This window comes from Leptodactylus fuscus, chromosome 2, assembly GCF_031893055.1.
Source record: "Leptodactylus fuscus isolate aLepFus1 chromosome 2, aLepFus1.hap2, whole genome shotgun sequence".
In the NCBI taxonomy this organism is placed as follows: domain Eukaryota; kingdom Metazoa; phylum Chordata; class Amphibia; order Anura; family Leptodactylidae; genus Leptodactylus; species Leptodactylus fuscus.
The window spans coordinates 236,368,841-236,384,951 of NC_134266.1; the positions used below are offsets into that span (position 1 = coordinate 236,368,841).

Consider the following 16,111-nt stretch of genomic DNA (forward strand, 5'->3'; position numbering starts at 1 on the left):
TGGCTGGACAACCCCTTTAATATCAGAAGGATATTGGCCTCCATCACCAACTCCCACCCACAATATAATGGCTTCATCAATCGTCACCATACAGTATGGGGGACCAGTGTATGGGGGGGAATAGTGAAAGACCACTGTATGGAGGATGAGGCAGGTGAGTTAGCCACTATATGGAGGGAATAGAGAAGAGGCTAATGTATCAGCCATACAGTGGCCCCCTTCACTATCCCCCCATATAGTGGCCAACTGTATGAGGGAACCAGTGTATGGGGGATAATAATGAAGGGACCACAGTATGGAGGGCAGGTGAGTTGGCCACTTTATGGGGGGAATGGTGAACGGGCCACTGTATGGCTAATACAGTAGCCCCTTCACCTCAGCAGTAGGTCAGTACTTAAACTGAAGAGAACCTGGTGGCATCCCTTACCCCTCCCGCTCCTGCGTGCAGCCTCTCCTCTTCCTACGTCAGCCTGGGCCCTGTGTGCAGCACATTATGTCGTGATGAAGTAATGCGCAGCGTACAGGGCCCCCCCTGGACAGGAGCAGGGGAGAGGAAAGTGGATAGGGGCCTTACCGCACCTCCACTGCCTATTAAAAAAAGCAGGTCCAGTAAGGCCCTATAAAGGTACAGAGCCCATCGGGGGATTCACCAGTCCCCCGGCGGACCAGTCTGACCCTGGTGGAAGGTATAAAAGTGGTTCATAAACTGTGTGGGGGCCATAAATAAGGGGATCATATAATAAAGTGAGCCATAAAAAGGGGTCAGATAATACACAATAATTAGCTGCCGATGAGGGTCACACAAAATGTCTTGGCGTGTCACCTGTACACACCTGGCCACGGCTCACCATCATTATTTACACTATGTTCAGCATTTCCATTGAGAATTTCAGGTTTTATTTTTATTGCATAAAATAACAGGACACAAGTTGCAATAATCTAAAGAAGCAAATAAAATCTGCTATGGTTTGTATTTTCTAACAATGTTTCTTTTCCATGGATGTGTATGACCAACATAAGTAGTGTCATGTTACTGTCAGGAGTGTCTGTCACTGGTGGGGGGAGGGGACCAGAAGGGGGAAACTGACAAAAACCCAATGGGGACAATTTTAAAAAACGTATCAATGAGGAAGTGTCTTTGTTGCCATAGCAAGTGATCATAGCACTTGTTATACTTCACATTTTACTGCTGAAACATGAAGCTTCCTTTGGTCAACAGCGTTCATAAATCTACTGGAGCAAAACTACAACTCTCCCCTATGCCCACTAGGTGGCGCTGCTGCCTATGAGTATTTTATACTGGCCGTGGACTGCTCCTATCTGCTCCTGCCCGCTCACCTTGTAGCTGTAGCTCCTCCTCTATTGGGAGGGACTTCTGGCTGTAGCTCCTCCTCCTGCTCTCCCTCCTTCAGCTATTCGGCTGCAGGGGGCGCTCCGCTTCTCCTCTGTGGCTTCTCACCTGTTGGAATTACTGGCACCCGCACTTTCCGTTGGCTCAGGGTATCACGTGTCTGGTCACGTGACCTCCGCAGCTCCTCCCCGCGCGGGGCTGACAGGACAGCAGTGTGCAGAGCTCAGCCGGCAGGGAGAGGAGCTGCTCTCTACTGCTGTCTGTGCTGTGTGTTGTGTCATATCCGCAGCTTGTCACCAATAGAACTGTCCTCTAGTCCTGACCTGGGCAGAGGGATTGTGAATGCAGATACAGGAGACTGCCTGCCCCAACACACCCATCATATAAGGTACTGGATGTGTATTAATGGCTGTGCATGTGGATAGCTTTACTAGCTGTGTGTATATATGTAATGTAGGTGTATATAGACATGTAACATGTAAGTATTGTGTATAATATGTGAGGTATGTACTGTGTATAATGACATGTGTGTTTATGTACATGTATACAGTATACACACACAGAAATATATACACACATACCTACCAACCAACTTTCCAAGGACAGAGAGAGGGACACAATGTGTGGTCTGCTATGCCTGCCACAGCAAATTTAGCTCCCCGCACTTCTATGTTGACTCCGCCCATTCTCACCCATTTTTTTTGTACCCACGCACTGTATGATGCTCCTAGAGTCACCCTAACATTATATGAACAAGCAATGGATTAGGGAATACCAAAAATTAGTGAATACCTATTTATTAACCCTGTGTTAAACTTGCTGCTCTACTATAGCTTCTCTTCCCCTCTTCCACCAACACCATACCTGTACTAATCAGCACGCAATGGTTTCAGTGTGGGAGGGGTTTAGCAGTGTACACACACGGGCGCCATTACTGCCTATCTAGGGGTAGAGTGGGTTGATTCAAGATTCTAGTGTCTGTTCCCAATCTCTTTTTCCCCCTCATAAATGCATGGTGTCCGTAACCCTGAGGTGTGCTATACCCTCCCCAACTAGGGGGAATAAATTACTGATACATGACCTCCCACGACAACAGATACTGAGTGCCACTGGCCATATAATATTTACGGGCCGTACAGTTTTGCTGCAGAAGAGTTGAATCTGGGACATACCTGCTGCCGACCAGGACCGCGGAACACAACCCAGAATCCAGGACTGAATGCCAGTCATGACAACATTTGATTGAGTTGTCAGTAAGGCTAGCTGCACATCTGTACACGGGTCTACGTCATCCAGGTCTGCCAGGGAACCTGAGTAAGGATATGTAGACCACTAAAACAGTGGACCCCATAGACTATAACAGGGTCTGCCGGGTAATTTCTGTGGCAAATTTTGTTGTACCTTCATTTCTTTTTACTACGGTCAGTATTCGTGTGACAGAAGGAAGAATTTGCCACCATTGCTATTGCATCTTACTGATGTTTGTAGAGCTGATGTCCTCCCTTTTATTATCTGACTGGCCTGAGGTAGGTTCCTTAGTCTTTATGCCTGGAGTGCATTTTAATGCATTTTTAAATGTATCCAAATGTTCCCCTACAAGCTATGAGTAAGGGACTGATTATGGCTTCCCAAAACGCGTAAGCTACAGTAAGTGCCAGTTTTTATCCCTTTTCTTGGGTCCTTGTCACGTGGATGTTTTTTTTATCTGGATATGAAGTAAAAGTTATATTTTATATATGGTACGCTGGATGTTTTACAATTTTTTGTGCTTCTATTTTTCCACCGCCTTACTCTGACTCCTGCTCCAACTCCTCTGTAAATGGCTGACAGCCATGGTGAGTCAGTAAAGAGCCTCCAATTCATTAAATGCCAGAGACTGAATTCCTATAGAAGTAAATATGTAACAAGCCATACATCTAATTATACAATATTAATAATTGTATAATATAATTAAAGGGGTTGTCCAGTTTCAGACAAATATTGAGAGACAAATATTATTGTTTGTATAATAAAAAGTTATACAACGTTCCTTAATGCATTTTGTATCGATTTGTCATAGTTTTCTAGTTCTCCACTTGCTGCCATTCATTCTGCTTAGCCTAGGTTCACACTAGAGGATCAGAACAAAGGAGAGGTGGACTGCCAAAGTGGTGACAACATACGGTACACAGTCCAACGGACTCCATTGACTAAACTGAAACCAGCGGACGAAGAAATCCATCATGCAGGACATTTTCCTCTGTCGATTTTCAGGTGGATGATGCAATAGAGTCTCCAATGGAGAATTCGGCACAGATGTGAATGTAGCCTTACTATCAGCGGATAAAATCAGTCCATGGTCATGTGATGAACACACAAGTGCGCAGCTTGTTAGAGTCGCAGCACAGTATCAGACATCTGTATTAAGCCGTGCACTTGTGTGTTCATCACTTGACCATGTACTGAGTTTTATCCATTGAAAGTAGGCAGAAGGAAAGATAGTAAGCTGAGATCTAGAATAACGAGGAATTAATATAGAAGGTATTTATTTATTATGCACACTTGTATAGCGCCATTGTCTCCCGTGGCGCTTTTCAGACATTGACAGCTACTGTCCCATATAGGACTCACAATATATACATTCCCTATAAGTATGTCTTAGGAGTGTGGGAGAGAATCCAGGCAAACACAGTGAGAACATACAAACTCCTTGCAGATGTTGTCCTTGGCAGGATTTAAACCCAGGACTCCAGCAGAGAAAGGCTGCAGTGCTAATATTGAAAATTGTACAATGGTGGGCTCAATCTAAGGGCTCTTTTACACAGCGCAAGAGGGGCGGATTTTGGCGTGGAATTCATCTCAAAATCCGCCCCCTCAAAATAGAGGTCTATGTAGACCACTAGCGTTCTTTTTTTCTGCTAGTGGTTTGTTCCCGCTAGCGGAAAAAAGAAATGAGCTGCCCTTTCTTCAGGCGAATTCCGCGGCTGATTCAGCAGTGGCATCCGCCTCGCGACAGCACCCTCCAGTGTCGGCTCATTCATTTGAGCCGGCTGCGGAGGGGAAAGCTGCGACTGCGATGGTTGTGGCAGCCCATTCATTTGAGCCTAATCCGGAGCGGAAAAGTCATCAGTATGTGATCTGTGGAGGTCCAACACCTAAATCCCGCAGATCAGCTGTTGTGCCAATGCAGTTGCTTCTGACTGCCAGAATAGCTGATCCGTGTGGGGTCAGGGTGTCAGAACACCACAGATCACATACTGATGACCTATCCTGTGGATCGGCTTTTATAAAGTTTTGAATTACAAATCATTTTTCCTATAGATCAAGGTCAGACAATGTTTCATCTAGTTTCTTGAGAGAAACGGGCTTGTCATTGAACTCAGGTCTTGCAATAGTGTGCCAATTCTTCTAGTGTATTGTAATCCACCAGTAATAGCCAAGAGCAATTGTTAACTGTAGATGGTTCATAATATATGACTTTGTGCATTATATTTTTTTGGAAGAACCCTGCACTATCTGAGAGAGATAAACAACACACCATAGTACATTGAGGGAAAAGAGAGCTATCCCCATCTCTTACATAGCAAAGTGTTATCCCCAACAAAGGCCCTGTATATTAAGGCATGCTCTTACCAATACAAATAATGCAATAGAAGAAAGAAAAAGGGCAAGAAAACACTCAAAATATTAGAAAATAATTTTTATTACAAATATAATATTAAAAGGACATATAAATATAAAAAGGATTAGACAAATACAACAGTATCAATACAGGTATCAGAAAGATCAGAACAGAGACTCCCTCAAAGAGATCGAAATAATAAAAGGGAATATAAAAATCACATCTTAGATACTTATGTCAGATATGCCAATATAACTGAGACCAACATATCTGCACACACTATACAAGAAGAGAAGGGGCAATATAGCCTATACTTAATCTGATGCTGTGATTAGTAATAGAATCGTATAACAGCGAGCATAGGCTAAATCGTATACCGTAACCCCCAAAATAGGGGATGTTACATACCCATGTTGTAGTGCAGCACAGTACTCTGTGGCCTCTAGTCCACTGACACCAGCCACAACGCACGTGTCGGCGCTTAGCCTTTTTCCAGGGGTGGGTGAGAGAATACCCATAGCAAAGACAATTGCAGACTAACCTGTGTTATCAATTCAACAACTGCTGGACATGCATCCAAGCTAGCTGTTGGCTAAAGATAACTATTTCCCCCAGTTTGCCTATACACAGTCATGCTTGGCTCAGTTGAGAGTTCATATTCATTTCACTGAGGCAAGGGAGACATTCATATACTTATTATTTTACGTAGGATAGGTCATAATATATTAGATCATTTGGATGCTGACATCAGGTGCCCCGACCAATCATCTCATATGGGGAGTTGCCAGTGCTGGAACAATACAGTGGTCGAAACTGGGAGCAAATGGCTCGACCCACTGTTTAGTGGCTGTTCCTGTCTACTGTAGCTCAGTTCCCATTCAAATGAATAAGAGCTGATATGCAGTAACTAGCATTGCCACTGCACAGTGGACAGAGCCGTTTAGTTCAAGCTGTCTCCAAAATATAGTTTCTGATCTGAGGCTCTCCATATCAGTTGGGGCAAATGGCTAAATCCACTGTTTAGTGACAGTTCTTGCTAACTGTAAGCTAGCTTTGATTCAAGTGAATAGGACCTGATATTCAGTAACTAGCACTGCCACTGAACTGAGGATGGAGCCATTTGCTACCAGCTCTGTCCACTGTATAGTTCTTGCACTGGTGGCTTCCCATATCAGCTGATCAGTGGGGGCCTCAGGTGTTGGACCCCCATCTATCTGATATTGGCAACCTATTCTAAGGATAGATCATTAATATGAAAATACCCAATTACACCTTTAATTGTGTTATATACAATGGCTTTGCACAATATGGATATGAGCCCCATCATAAATGAAGGTCTATTTACAAGAATTTAAAGTATAATAGGGATTTTTGATGCTGCCAAGCCAGAACTTATAAATGTTACCATAGTACATGGTGTGAAACTAGCTTTAGGCTTAAGCCTCATGTTGCAGAAACTTGAAGCTTTTTTGTTGCAGATTTTGTTGCATTTTTTTAAGACAAAGCCAGCAAAAGGGAGAAGTATAAGAACTTCCTATATATTTCCCATCCCTTTTGTAGCCATTCTTGGCTTTGGTTCAAAAAACCGGAACAAAATCTGCAAGAAAAAAAGCTGCATTCCCACTACGTGGGGCCTTGGCCTCAGGCTAAGGCCCCATGGGTCGGAACCGCCGTGCTAAAGCGCTGCGGGAACTACCGCAGTGTGAACGCATTGCAGTTCTTCCCACAGCGCTTTGAACAGAAAGTTCACAGAGTTTTCCTCCGTGGACTTTCTGTTACAATAATATCTATGGGAAATTCGCCGGTGTTTCCGTAGATATAATTGACATGCTGCGATTTTTAAAACCACAACGGTTTTGGAAATTGCAGTGTGTCTGCGCTGCGATTTTTTTCCGCAAAGTGGGCATGGGATTCGCATGAATCCAAACCACTTTGCAAGTACTGCACAACACCGCGATTTCTCCCGCGGCGTTTCTGCTGCGGCCAAATTGCAGCATTTCCAGCCCGTGGGGCCTCGGCCTTAGGCTGAGGCCTACGTTGATGAAAATCTGCTGCTGTTTTTGTTGCAGAGTTTGCTGCGTTTTTTAGAGCCAAAGCTAAGAGGGAATGGGAAATGCATTATTTCTTTTTTTTTTTACATAGTCTTAACCTTGATCTAAGCAAATTATGATCTAAAATACCTATTAAAAACCTTTCTCAATGCAATTTTTACATCTGCGTTTCGTAAACTGTAAATGACTGGGTTTATTGTGGGAATGACCACTGTGTAGAAAACTGAGATTAGTTTATCATTCATTTGCAAATGTTCTGAAGGAGGTTTGAGATATGTCAACATCAGGGTGCTGTAGAATATAGAGACACAGAGCAGGTGAGATGTACAAGTGGAAAGGGCTTTACTTCTTCCTTTTGAGGAATTAATCCCTAAAATAGTTAGCAGAATATTTGTGTAGGAGTATATAATGGTGAACAGACAAATGACAGAAGTCAGTCCTCCAAATAGTAAGATGACCACCCAGTTTAGAAAAGTATCAGAACATGCTAATTTGAAGAGCGGTGGAATATCACAGTAGAAATGGTCAATGACATTGGCCTTCCAATATTTTAATGAAAAGATAAAACTGATATGGATTAAAGAGTTCAAAAATCCTGCAAAATAGGCACTGAGCACCAATAACCTACATACTGCATTAGACATAGTGCTTACGTACAGCAAAGGATGGCTTATCGCTACCAACCGATCATACGCCATGGCTGCTAATAAGTAACTCTCCGTGGTGGCTGAACCTCCGAATAGAAATAACTGTGTGGCACATCCACTGATGGATATGGATTTAATACTCCGCGTGAGGTTTGCCAGCGTGTTTGGAGTTATAATAGAAGTATAGAAAAGATCAAGCATCGCCAATTGACTGATGAAAAAATACATTGGAGTCTTCAAACCGGCCCCGAGTTGTATAGTTGCAATAATTCCTACATTTCCAAGAACAGCAAAAATGTAAAGTATAAGGAATACCAGGAAGAGAATGATCTCTAGGTTATGGTTAACAGTCAGACCTGTGAGGATGAACTCCGTGTTTGCTGTATGAATACTGCAATTATTCATTTGGGTGCTGCAAATAGTAAAATATAATATCATTCTTATAATGAGATTAGGAATAAATTAAGACATAACATGACCTTGACAGCTGACAATCTTCAAAAAAAACAAAAATACAAAAAACTTTAGGCTGCATGTACACAACCTTGTGCATGTGTCGGGTCAGTGGCAGACCCATTACTTTGCTTCAAGGAGCTTGGGCTGCAAAACGGACAGGTATAAATCCTAACTTTGAGTTTTGCTCTGGGCTTATGGTTCCAATAATACAAGTGTGTATAGGGCCATTACAATTAGAGATGAGCGAATATGCTCGATCGAATACCTCGGCCGCATAGCTCCCAGCAGCAGGGAAGGTGGGAGGGGCAGTAAAAATTCAAAGTCCCGGAAGTGTTTTTGCATCGGGAGCTATGCGGCCAAGGTATTCAATCGTGCATATTCACTCATCTCTAATTACAATGTAATGGGCCAGTGTGCTAGCCATGAAACACCTGGCAACGTACACATTCATGTGCAGGAAGCCTTAGGCTCTATGTTGAAGACCTTATATCTTTCTTTTTGTGACCCATTTGCTTATATAAAGCATAAATATTGTATAAATGTTTTTAATATTTGGTTAAGATCTGACTTTCAGATCCCCTGCCTATGATGACAATTAACCTTCATTGTCTATACAGTCAGAGTGAATGGGGCTGAGCTGCAGTATCAGGCACATCCATAACCATATGTATTGGGCTAGAGCGCAACAGCTACTTCATTCTACTGACTGGAGTTGCATGCCGACATTGAAATATAAGGCTAAGTCTCCACATAGCAAACCGCAGCCTAAAAATGCTACAAAAAAAAAACCCTCAGCTTTTCACAGAAAGCCCTCCGCATACTTTCTTTCCATATTATACTTATATTGAAAATGGCAGAGTTTCTATAGGCATAATTGACATGTTGCGATTTACAAAACCACAATGGTTTTATAAATTGCGGCAGTTCCACTGCGGATGTTTTTCTGCAATATGTGGTTGGCATTAGTGGGAATCTCATCCACTTTGCAGGTACTATAAAACACTGCAGAGTCTACGCTATGTGAGGCCCGGCCTAAAAATAGCTTATTATTAAGTCCTTAAAAACCCTCAATAAACCAAGTGGAATCGGTCAGTGAAATGCATAAAAATTTGTTATTACTGAAAATATTCCCTTTAGAAGAGAAATTGCTCAAATTATACACATGAAGGCCTGCGAATGGCAAAATTATTGCTGTTGCGGATTTTTTATGTGTCTGCAGCCACTGCTTTTTTTTTTTTTTAAGAATCGCTTGTAGTTTGGTTTCTTTCCCATCACACAAGTGTCAGTATATAGGACCTCCACCAAACTGAAAATGAAATGGCTGTATCCCCTCCAATGTTTTTCCTGCACAGTCACTCCTTGCACTGGCTGAGAAGTAAACTGTACCAAGGTCCCATTTACTGTAATGGAGCTGTTCTGCAGGTGTCTACACAGTGAGAGGCTGGAAACACAACTATGCACTGAATATAGATTTCTATACTGTATACTAAAGACAGCCAAACACATTAGACAATGGCTGGTTTCGGTCAATGATGATTTATAAAAAATACATATGACAAATGTGTGCAGGAAAACAGTTTATCACAATAACAGCAAGTTGCATATACAGAATTCCCAGAGAGATACTGCAGCATTCTTATTAATAGCTAAGCTGAAAAGCACAAGGTTATATATATATATATATATATATATATATATATATATATATATATATATATCCTAACATATAGGTACGGGGTAACATGAAAGAGATGATATATATAAAAAAAAAAAGGAAAGTATTTCAATGTCAAAGTAAAATCAATAAAGGCAGAAGACGATAGGAAAAGAATAAGTGAGCTGTCTTTTGTATATCCTTTATGTCCCGAGTTAAAGGGGTGTTCTCATAAATATAACCATTTTTACATTTGTAGGCAATTAAAAATTCTTGTAAATATATAGTATTAAAAATTATCCAAAAAGATTTTAAATATTTGTCTTAATCAGTTGCCACTGAATTTGACCACAAATGCAGAAATTTTTTATGTTCAGTCACCTCTCAGAAACACAGCCATATATTCCTTATTGTGGCCAAGTTATAAGATAATCCTTTAATAGTCCCACCATGGGGGACTATTATCTTCTTATGTATAGAATTTCCCTTTCTCCTTCTGTGTTCCTGCGCAACAAGTTGGATTTATGCAACGTTTATAAAGTAATAAAAAATATAACTATGTATAGTAAGACTACATGAACCTCTATGTGTGTCATATTGCAGCTCAGTACAACACAGCCATAATACAGCTGTACAGAGGAGGAATCATTCTGAAAGAAATGGTATAAAACCTGCAGAACCCACTATAGTGTATGGAGTCCATGGGTTTCCACAGGTAACCGCTTTTTAAGCGGACTGGTTCTCCATCTTTCGGGTTCCCATGTGGACCCGAACACAAGTGTGAGCCTGGCATAAGTGTTGGTTCACATCTGCGCTGAGATCTCTGTCATTGGATTCTGCCGCAGGTGTGAACTTAGTCTAAGGATGTGTTCACACTGCATTTATTCACACAGATGACAGCATTTGTTTGGAAATAAAAATAACTTATCCAGATATTTGCTGTACAGTATCCAGGGGCTTCTATGAAAGCACAGCATAGGTTGTGCAGGTTCTAATCTAGATAATTTATTTGTAAAGTAGAAAAATGTATAGGTATAAGTAATGCTACCTCCGATGCCGCCCCTGCTACTTCTTGTGTCACCCCCTCTGCCTCATAGATTGTAAGCTCTTGCAAGCAGGGCCCTCAGTCCCATTGTGTGACGTGATTATTTCTCTGTAATGTATCTTTCTGTCTCTACTAGAACTCTACAAACTGTACAGTGCTGCGGAATATGTTGCCGCTATATAAATAAAACATTTTATTATTATTATTATTATTATCCACAAATACATATCTGTTCAGGTGTTTATTTTTTTACATTAAATTTTCATTACCAGAAGTGCTTTATGTAACGACTGTATATAACTATGCCTGCATCCAGTATGGGGAATTCTGTGCAGTGTGATATTGGAAGGAATGCATATTGATTATTCCTAAAGACGTCTGATATATTTCTGTATTACCAATGAATAGAATAGAGCAGTAACACAATCTACATATACTATGTACAAAGTAAGGTGAGAACCCAGAGCAATATTTATGTGTATGAAGCAAACACATATGTAACGAGCTTGTGAGCGACAGTTCATCCAGTAATAGAAGCGTGTACTTTCCCTCTGGCTGATCTGAGCTATGTAAGTAACATCAGTAACCATTTACATGGCTTGTACTACATCTTACCTGTTGAATGTAACAATCGATATTTAATTCTATGTTTTTCTGTACATTGCCACAGACTGACGGGAAAATTTCTTCTGAGAAACTCCTCTTGTCCCACACCTGTATTTGTAAAGAACATAGGTAGAAGGAGACATTGTCCCATAGGGAAATATACACATTGCTAAAACCCTCAGGATCAAATATTTATTAATATTTATTAGGTTTGTTTTTTTCAAACTTTCTTGGCGGTATTTCAGTAAATGTATAGAGGAGAACTGTCTGTGTGGGAAGAGTATATCTCAGGGCTCGTTCACATCTGCGTTGTGCTTTCCGTTGTGCAGGTTTCCGTTTCCTGCATAAAACAGAGCAGGAGACGGAAACCTACAGGAGTCTTTCTCACCGATTCATTTGAATGGGTGAGAAAGCTGTCCGGCCGTGAGCGGCGGTGAGCATTTTGCGCGCTCCGCCGCGAAACTGGGTTTTTTAATCCGGACACAGAGTCGGACATGCAGTACTCCGTGTCCGGATTAAAAAATCCAGTTTTGCGGCGGAGAGCATAAAACGCTCACCGACGCTCACGGCCGGACCCAGTCTGTGCTTTGCGTCTTCTGCATGCCAGAAGACGGAAAGCACAGAACGGAAAGTAGAACGCAGGTGTGAACCTAGCGTTACTTTGTATTCCTATGCTATGCTTACATTATGCTTGGGCTATAAAGCAGTAGACATTTGTGTAACGTACAATAGATGTTACATTATATATAACTGGTATCTTTTTTTTTTTAGTTAGAAATTACTATTTTAGCTTTTTTTCATTAGACATATACTATTAACACATATTCACATGTGTGTGAACTGTACAAGTCGCAGAATGACAATAGAGACAGAATGTGAAGCAAAACAGCTTTAGGTCGGGGCCCCAAGTTGCAAAAACGGGGTAAAAAATGCTGCGTATTACATTACCTGCGAAATGGATGGGATTTGAAAATCGCAGCATATCAATTTTACCTATGGAGAGGCTGGTGTTTTCCATATACCGTATTTTTTGGACTATAAGATGCACTTTTTTCCCTCCAAATATGGGAGGAAAATGGGGGTGCGTCTTATAGTCTGAATGCAGCAGGTAAATCACTGTGTGCTGCGCTGCTGTGAGGACGACGAGGCAAGTTCACGAGTAGATAGATACTACTATACATTGACTTGTCTATGTACAGTAATATCTATCTACTCGTGAACTTCGCTCAACTTACCTGCTGCCGCTGCCCTCTGCTGGTCCACTCCTCTGTCCTTCATGTGGCTTCAAAGCGCCCTGCGCCCTGCCCCCGATTCCCTAGACTAGTATTATAGAGAAGGCGGGACTTAGGAGAGTGTGGGCGGGTACTGGGATGGGAGACATGAAACTGCTGATCAGTGGAGGTGCTAAGTATTTCACCACCACCAATCTGATATTGATGACCAATGCTTATGATGGGTTAGTAATATTTTTAGCCTAGGAAACAGATCCCAGTGTCGGGGCGGAATGGCAACTCTGGTATTTTAGTCTCAGATACTTGTGAGTATTTCCTCTTAGCTTCATATATCTATGAGGTCAGACATTTTGGCTAATTAACAGTCTCAGCAGTGAAATATTAGGGCTGACAAAACGCAACTCATCACAAGGAGTCCTATACTTCCTCCTGCCATCTGTCCGAGTAATAATTTCTACCCAGCTACCTACCAAGAGAAAACTCCTACCTTATATTAAAAACTGAATTGACTCCACACCTAAGGGAGACACGGTATCTTGCACTTGTGTGTCCTTACATAGGCATGGATGATCAGAGTCCACCCCTGTAGTAGGTATGGCATCTTGCAATATTATTTTCATATTGTAGCTGGGTTATCATGCAGGGACATTACATGTATCAGAAGATATCCCGGCCACAATAAAGAAATCATGTCTGATTTTCTGACCTTAGAAAGTTTCTGCATTGGTGGTCGTATCCACTGGCAACTGATCAAGATAACAGACTACCACTAAGAAAGTTAGAGAAAATCTTTAAAGGGGCTCTATCACTGGGAAAAGTCATTTTTATCTAATCACATGCTTGCATAGGCTTTAGAAATGCTACTTCACACCTACCTTTAGTATGTAGATTGCCTCAGTGGTTTCTGAATAAGTCAGTTTTTATTCATATGCTAATGAGCTTCCAACCAGCACAGGAAGTTCCCAGCAGCCTCCTCTCTGCTATTATGTCCTATGTAAGTGTGCAAACAGGAAGCTGAGTCATCATCATCATCAGTAGCCTCCCATAGGAAACAACAGGAGAGGAGTGCACGATGTATCGTGCACCAGTCTAATTAGCATATGAATAAAAACGGACTTATTCAGAAACCACTGAGGCAATCTACATACTAAAGGTAGGTGTGAAATAGACTTTCTAAAGGCTATGCAAAGGTGTGATTAGTTCAAATGACTTTTCCTAGAGCCCCTTTAAAACTCTACAGAATTTTTAATTACTTACATTTGCAAAAAATGTTTAACTTTTAATTATCTACAAATTTTAAAATAATTATGTAGATGGGAATACCCCTTTAAGCCCAGTTCACATCTGTTTTTGGGCCATTCCATTCCCCTATCTGCATGAAATATGGGTAGAGAAAAGTCCTTTTTTCATACGGAAATCACATGGACCCATTATAGTCTGTGGGGTCTGCGGGTTTTCTTAGGTAACCATTTTTTTATATGAATAGGTTTCCATTCGGAGGGTTCCGAAGCAGACTCCCCAATCGGAAACCTGAACGCTGATGTGAACCGGGCTGTAGACGGTCCTGTGCCATTCAGTAGTTAGGAGATGGGATTTATGTGTACTCACCTTGTGGAAGAATAATTGAGCCTGATCAGGATATATGTATAAGAGTTTATAGCCGTAGCTATGAGGCATAGCTACGGCTCTCTCTACAATCTCAGGTCAGGCAGGGCAAACTTTCAGAGTCTGCATCCCTCAACTGGGAGCCTGTAGAGAAAATTGTGGATTTTGAGAGTAACTCTAAGAGAAGGAGACTCCGACTGTCAACAAGAGTACCATCAAGCAGCTCAGCCCCACTCCTCAGTGAATGCCGTGCAAGAATTATACCTTCAATTTACAATGTTCTACTTCAAGTAAAAATGGTGAGCTGCTCTACAAATATTCTGTCTCTTGAATTTTATTCCTGCACAACCATTATAGGCACTCAAACCTCCATTAGGCTCGGGGAGGCTTGCAACCATTAGGATGTGCCCTCCACCGCTATCAGGTACCCTGCAGACCCCTTCAGTCTGCACCAGCCTAGAAGGATTTTACCACTGTGACTGCTGCAGCTACTACTTCCAGCCTCCATGCCTCCCCCAATGGGTTGCTGCAATAACAATTAGTAGAAAGTCCTTACACTAAGGAAGGGAGAAAATCATTGGCAACACATAGAAGAATTATTTTAGACATCATATGCGCACAAGTTAGTTGAAACAACCGTTTATTTCCTTTAGCATCATAATAAATAGTAATCTCTGTGGTAACAAATGAAATGACCATTGCTGTTGTCAGGTAGGATTTTTTACAGAAAACCTGCAATTATTTAGGTATGCCCAACCGGTATGTTTTTATAATACAGTTATGAAATAGCATTATCGTTTAACAAGTAAAAATCTTCTTTAAAAAATGGAACAGAAAATTACAAAAGGGCACACAATAAACAAAATAGTGGGCAGTTTTATTAGTGGTTGACAACCTTCCCTGTATATGCATGCATACAAAGAGAGCTGTCAATCACTTGTAAGACTGCCTGCTGGATCCTAAGCACAGAACGACCAAAAATTTTATGAAATTAATTACCGTATATACTTGAATATAAGCCGACCCGCATATAAGCCGAGGCCCCTAATTTTACTACAAAAAACTGGGAAAACTTATTGACTCGAGTATAAGCCGAGGGGGGAAAATGCAGCAGCTACTGGAAAATTTCAAAAATTAAAATGGTCGGAGTTTTTGGGTGCAGTAGTTTCTGGGTGCTGGGGACGGGGAGGGGATGTTTTGGTTGTCTGTCTGCCCCTTCCCTGAGCTTGAGGACTGTGTTTTTTTTCCCCCACGTGGAATTCAGTCTGGCTGAATATAGGGTATCTGCAGTGCTCCTATTAACCCCTTACCGACGGAACAGGGGCACTGCAGATACCCTATATTCAGTAGATCGGGCACTGTCAGACACAGGGATACCTAATGTGTTTGTGTTTCACAGTCATTTTCTACATTTATATGTATTCTAGGGAAAGGAGGGATTTACAACTTTTATTTACTTTATTTATTTTTTTTCTTGACTCGAGTATAAGCCGAGGGGGGCTTTTTCAGCACAAAAACTGTGTTTAAAAATTCGGCTTATACTCGGCTTATACTCGAGTAAATTGAACCTTTTACCACAACTCTCCATCTGTTTATAGATCTAGGACAATCCAGTCAGCCCCTTCTGCTCCATAACATGACGCCTGCAGATCAGACTGCATGTTCAGTATGACAACTTCCCTTTAGTAAACTGTAATCTAAAAAAATAAAAGACATAAATATAGATATACTGTATTTAAAAATCTCATATTGGTAACAAACCTATAATTTACTGTATCGTATCGATTAACATGATTAGTACCCAAAAAATGAATACATATTTATCCTTCACCTATATTTTTCCTAAAATAACGACTAAAAATC

The 16,111-nt window shown here is 41.3% G+C and overlaps 1 protein-coding gene across 1 annotated transcript; it reads right to left on the bottom strand.

Moving 5' to 3' along the window:
- Positions 1-7,116: 7,116 nt before the first annotated feature.
- LOC142196201 (olfactory receptor 5AP2-like) lies at positions 7,117-8,055 on the bottom strand. The gene has a single exon (XM_075266419.1). It carries the CDS (start codon positions 8,053-8,055, stop codon positions 7,117-7,119), a length of 939 nt encoding a protein of 312 aa, XP_075122520.1.
- Between the last annotated feature and the right edge of the window lie 8,056 nt (positions 8,056-16,111).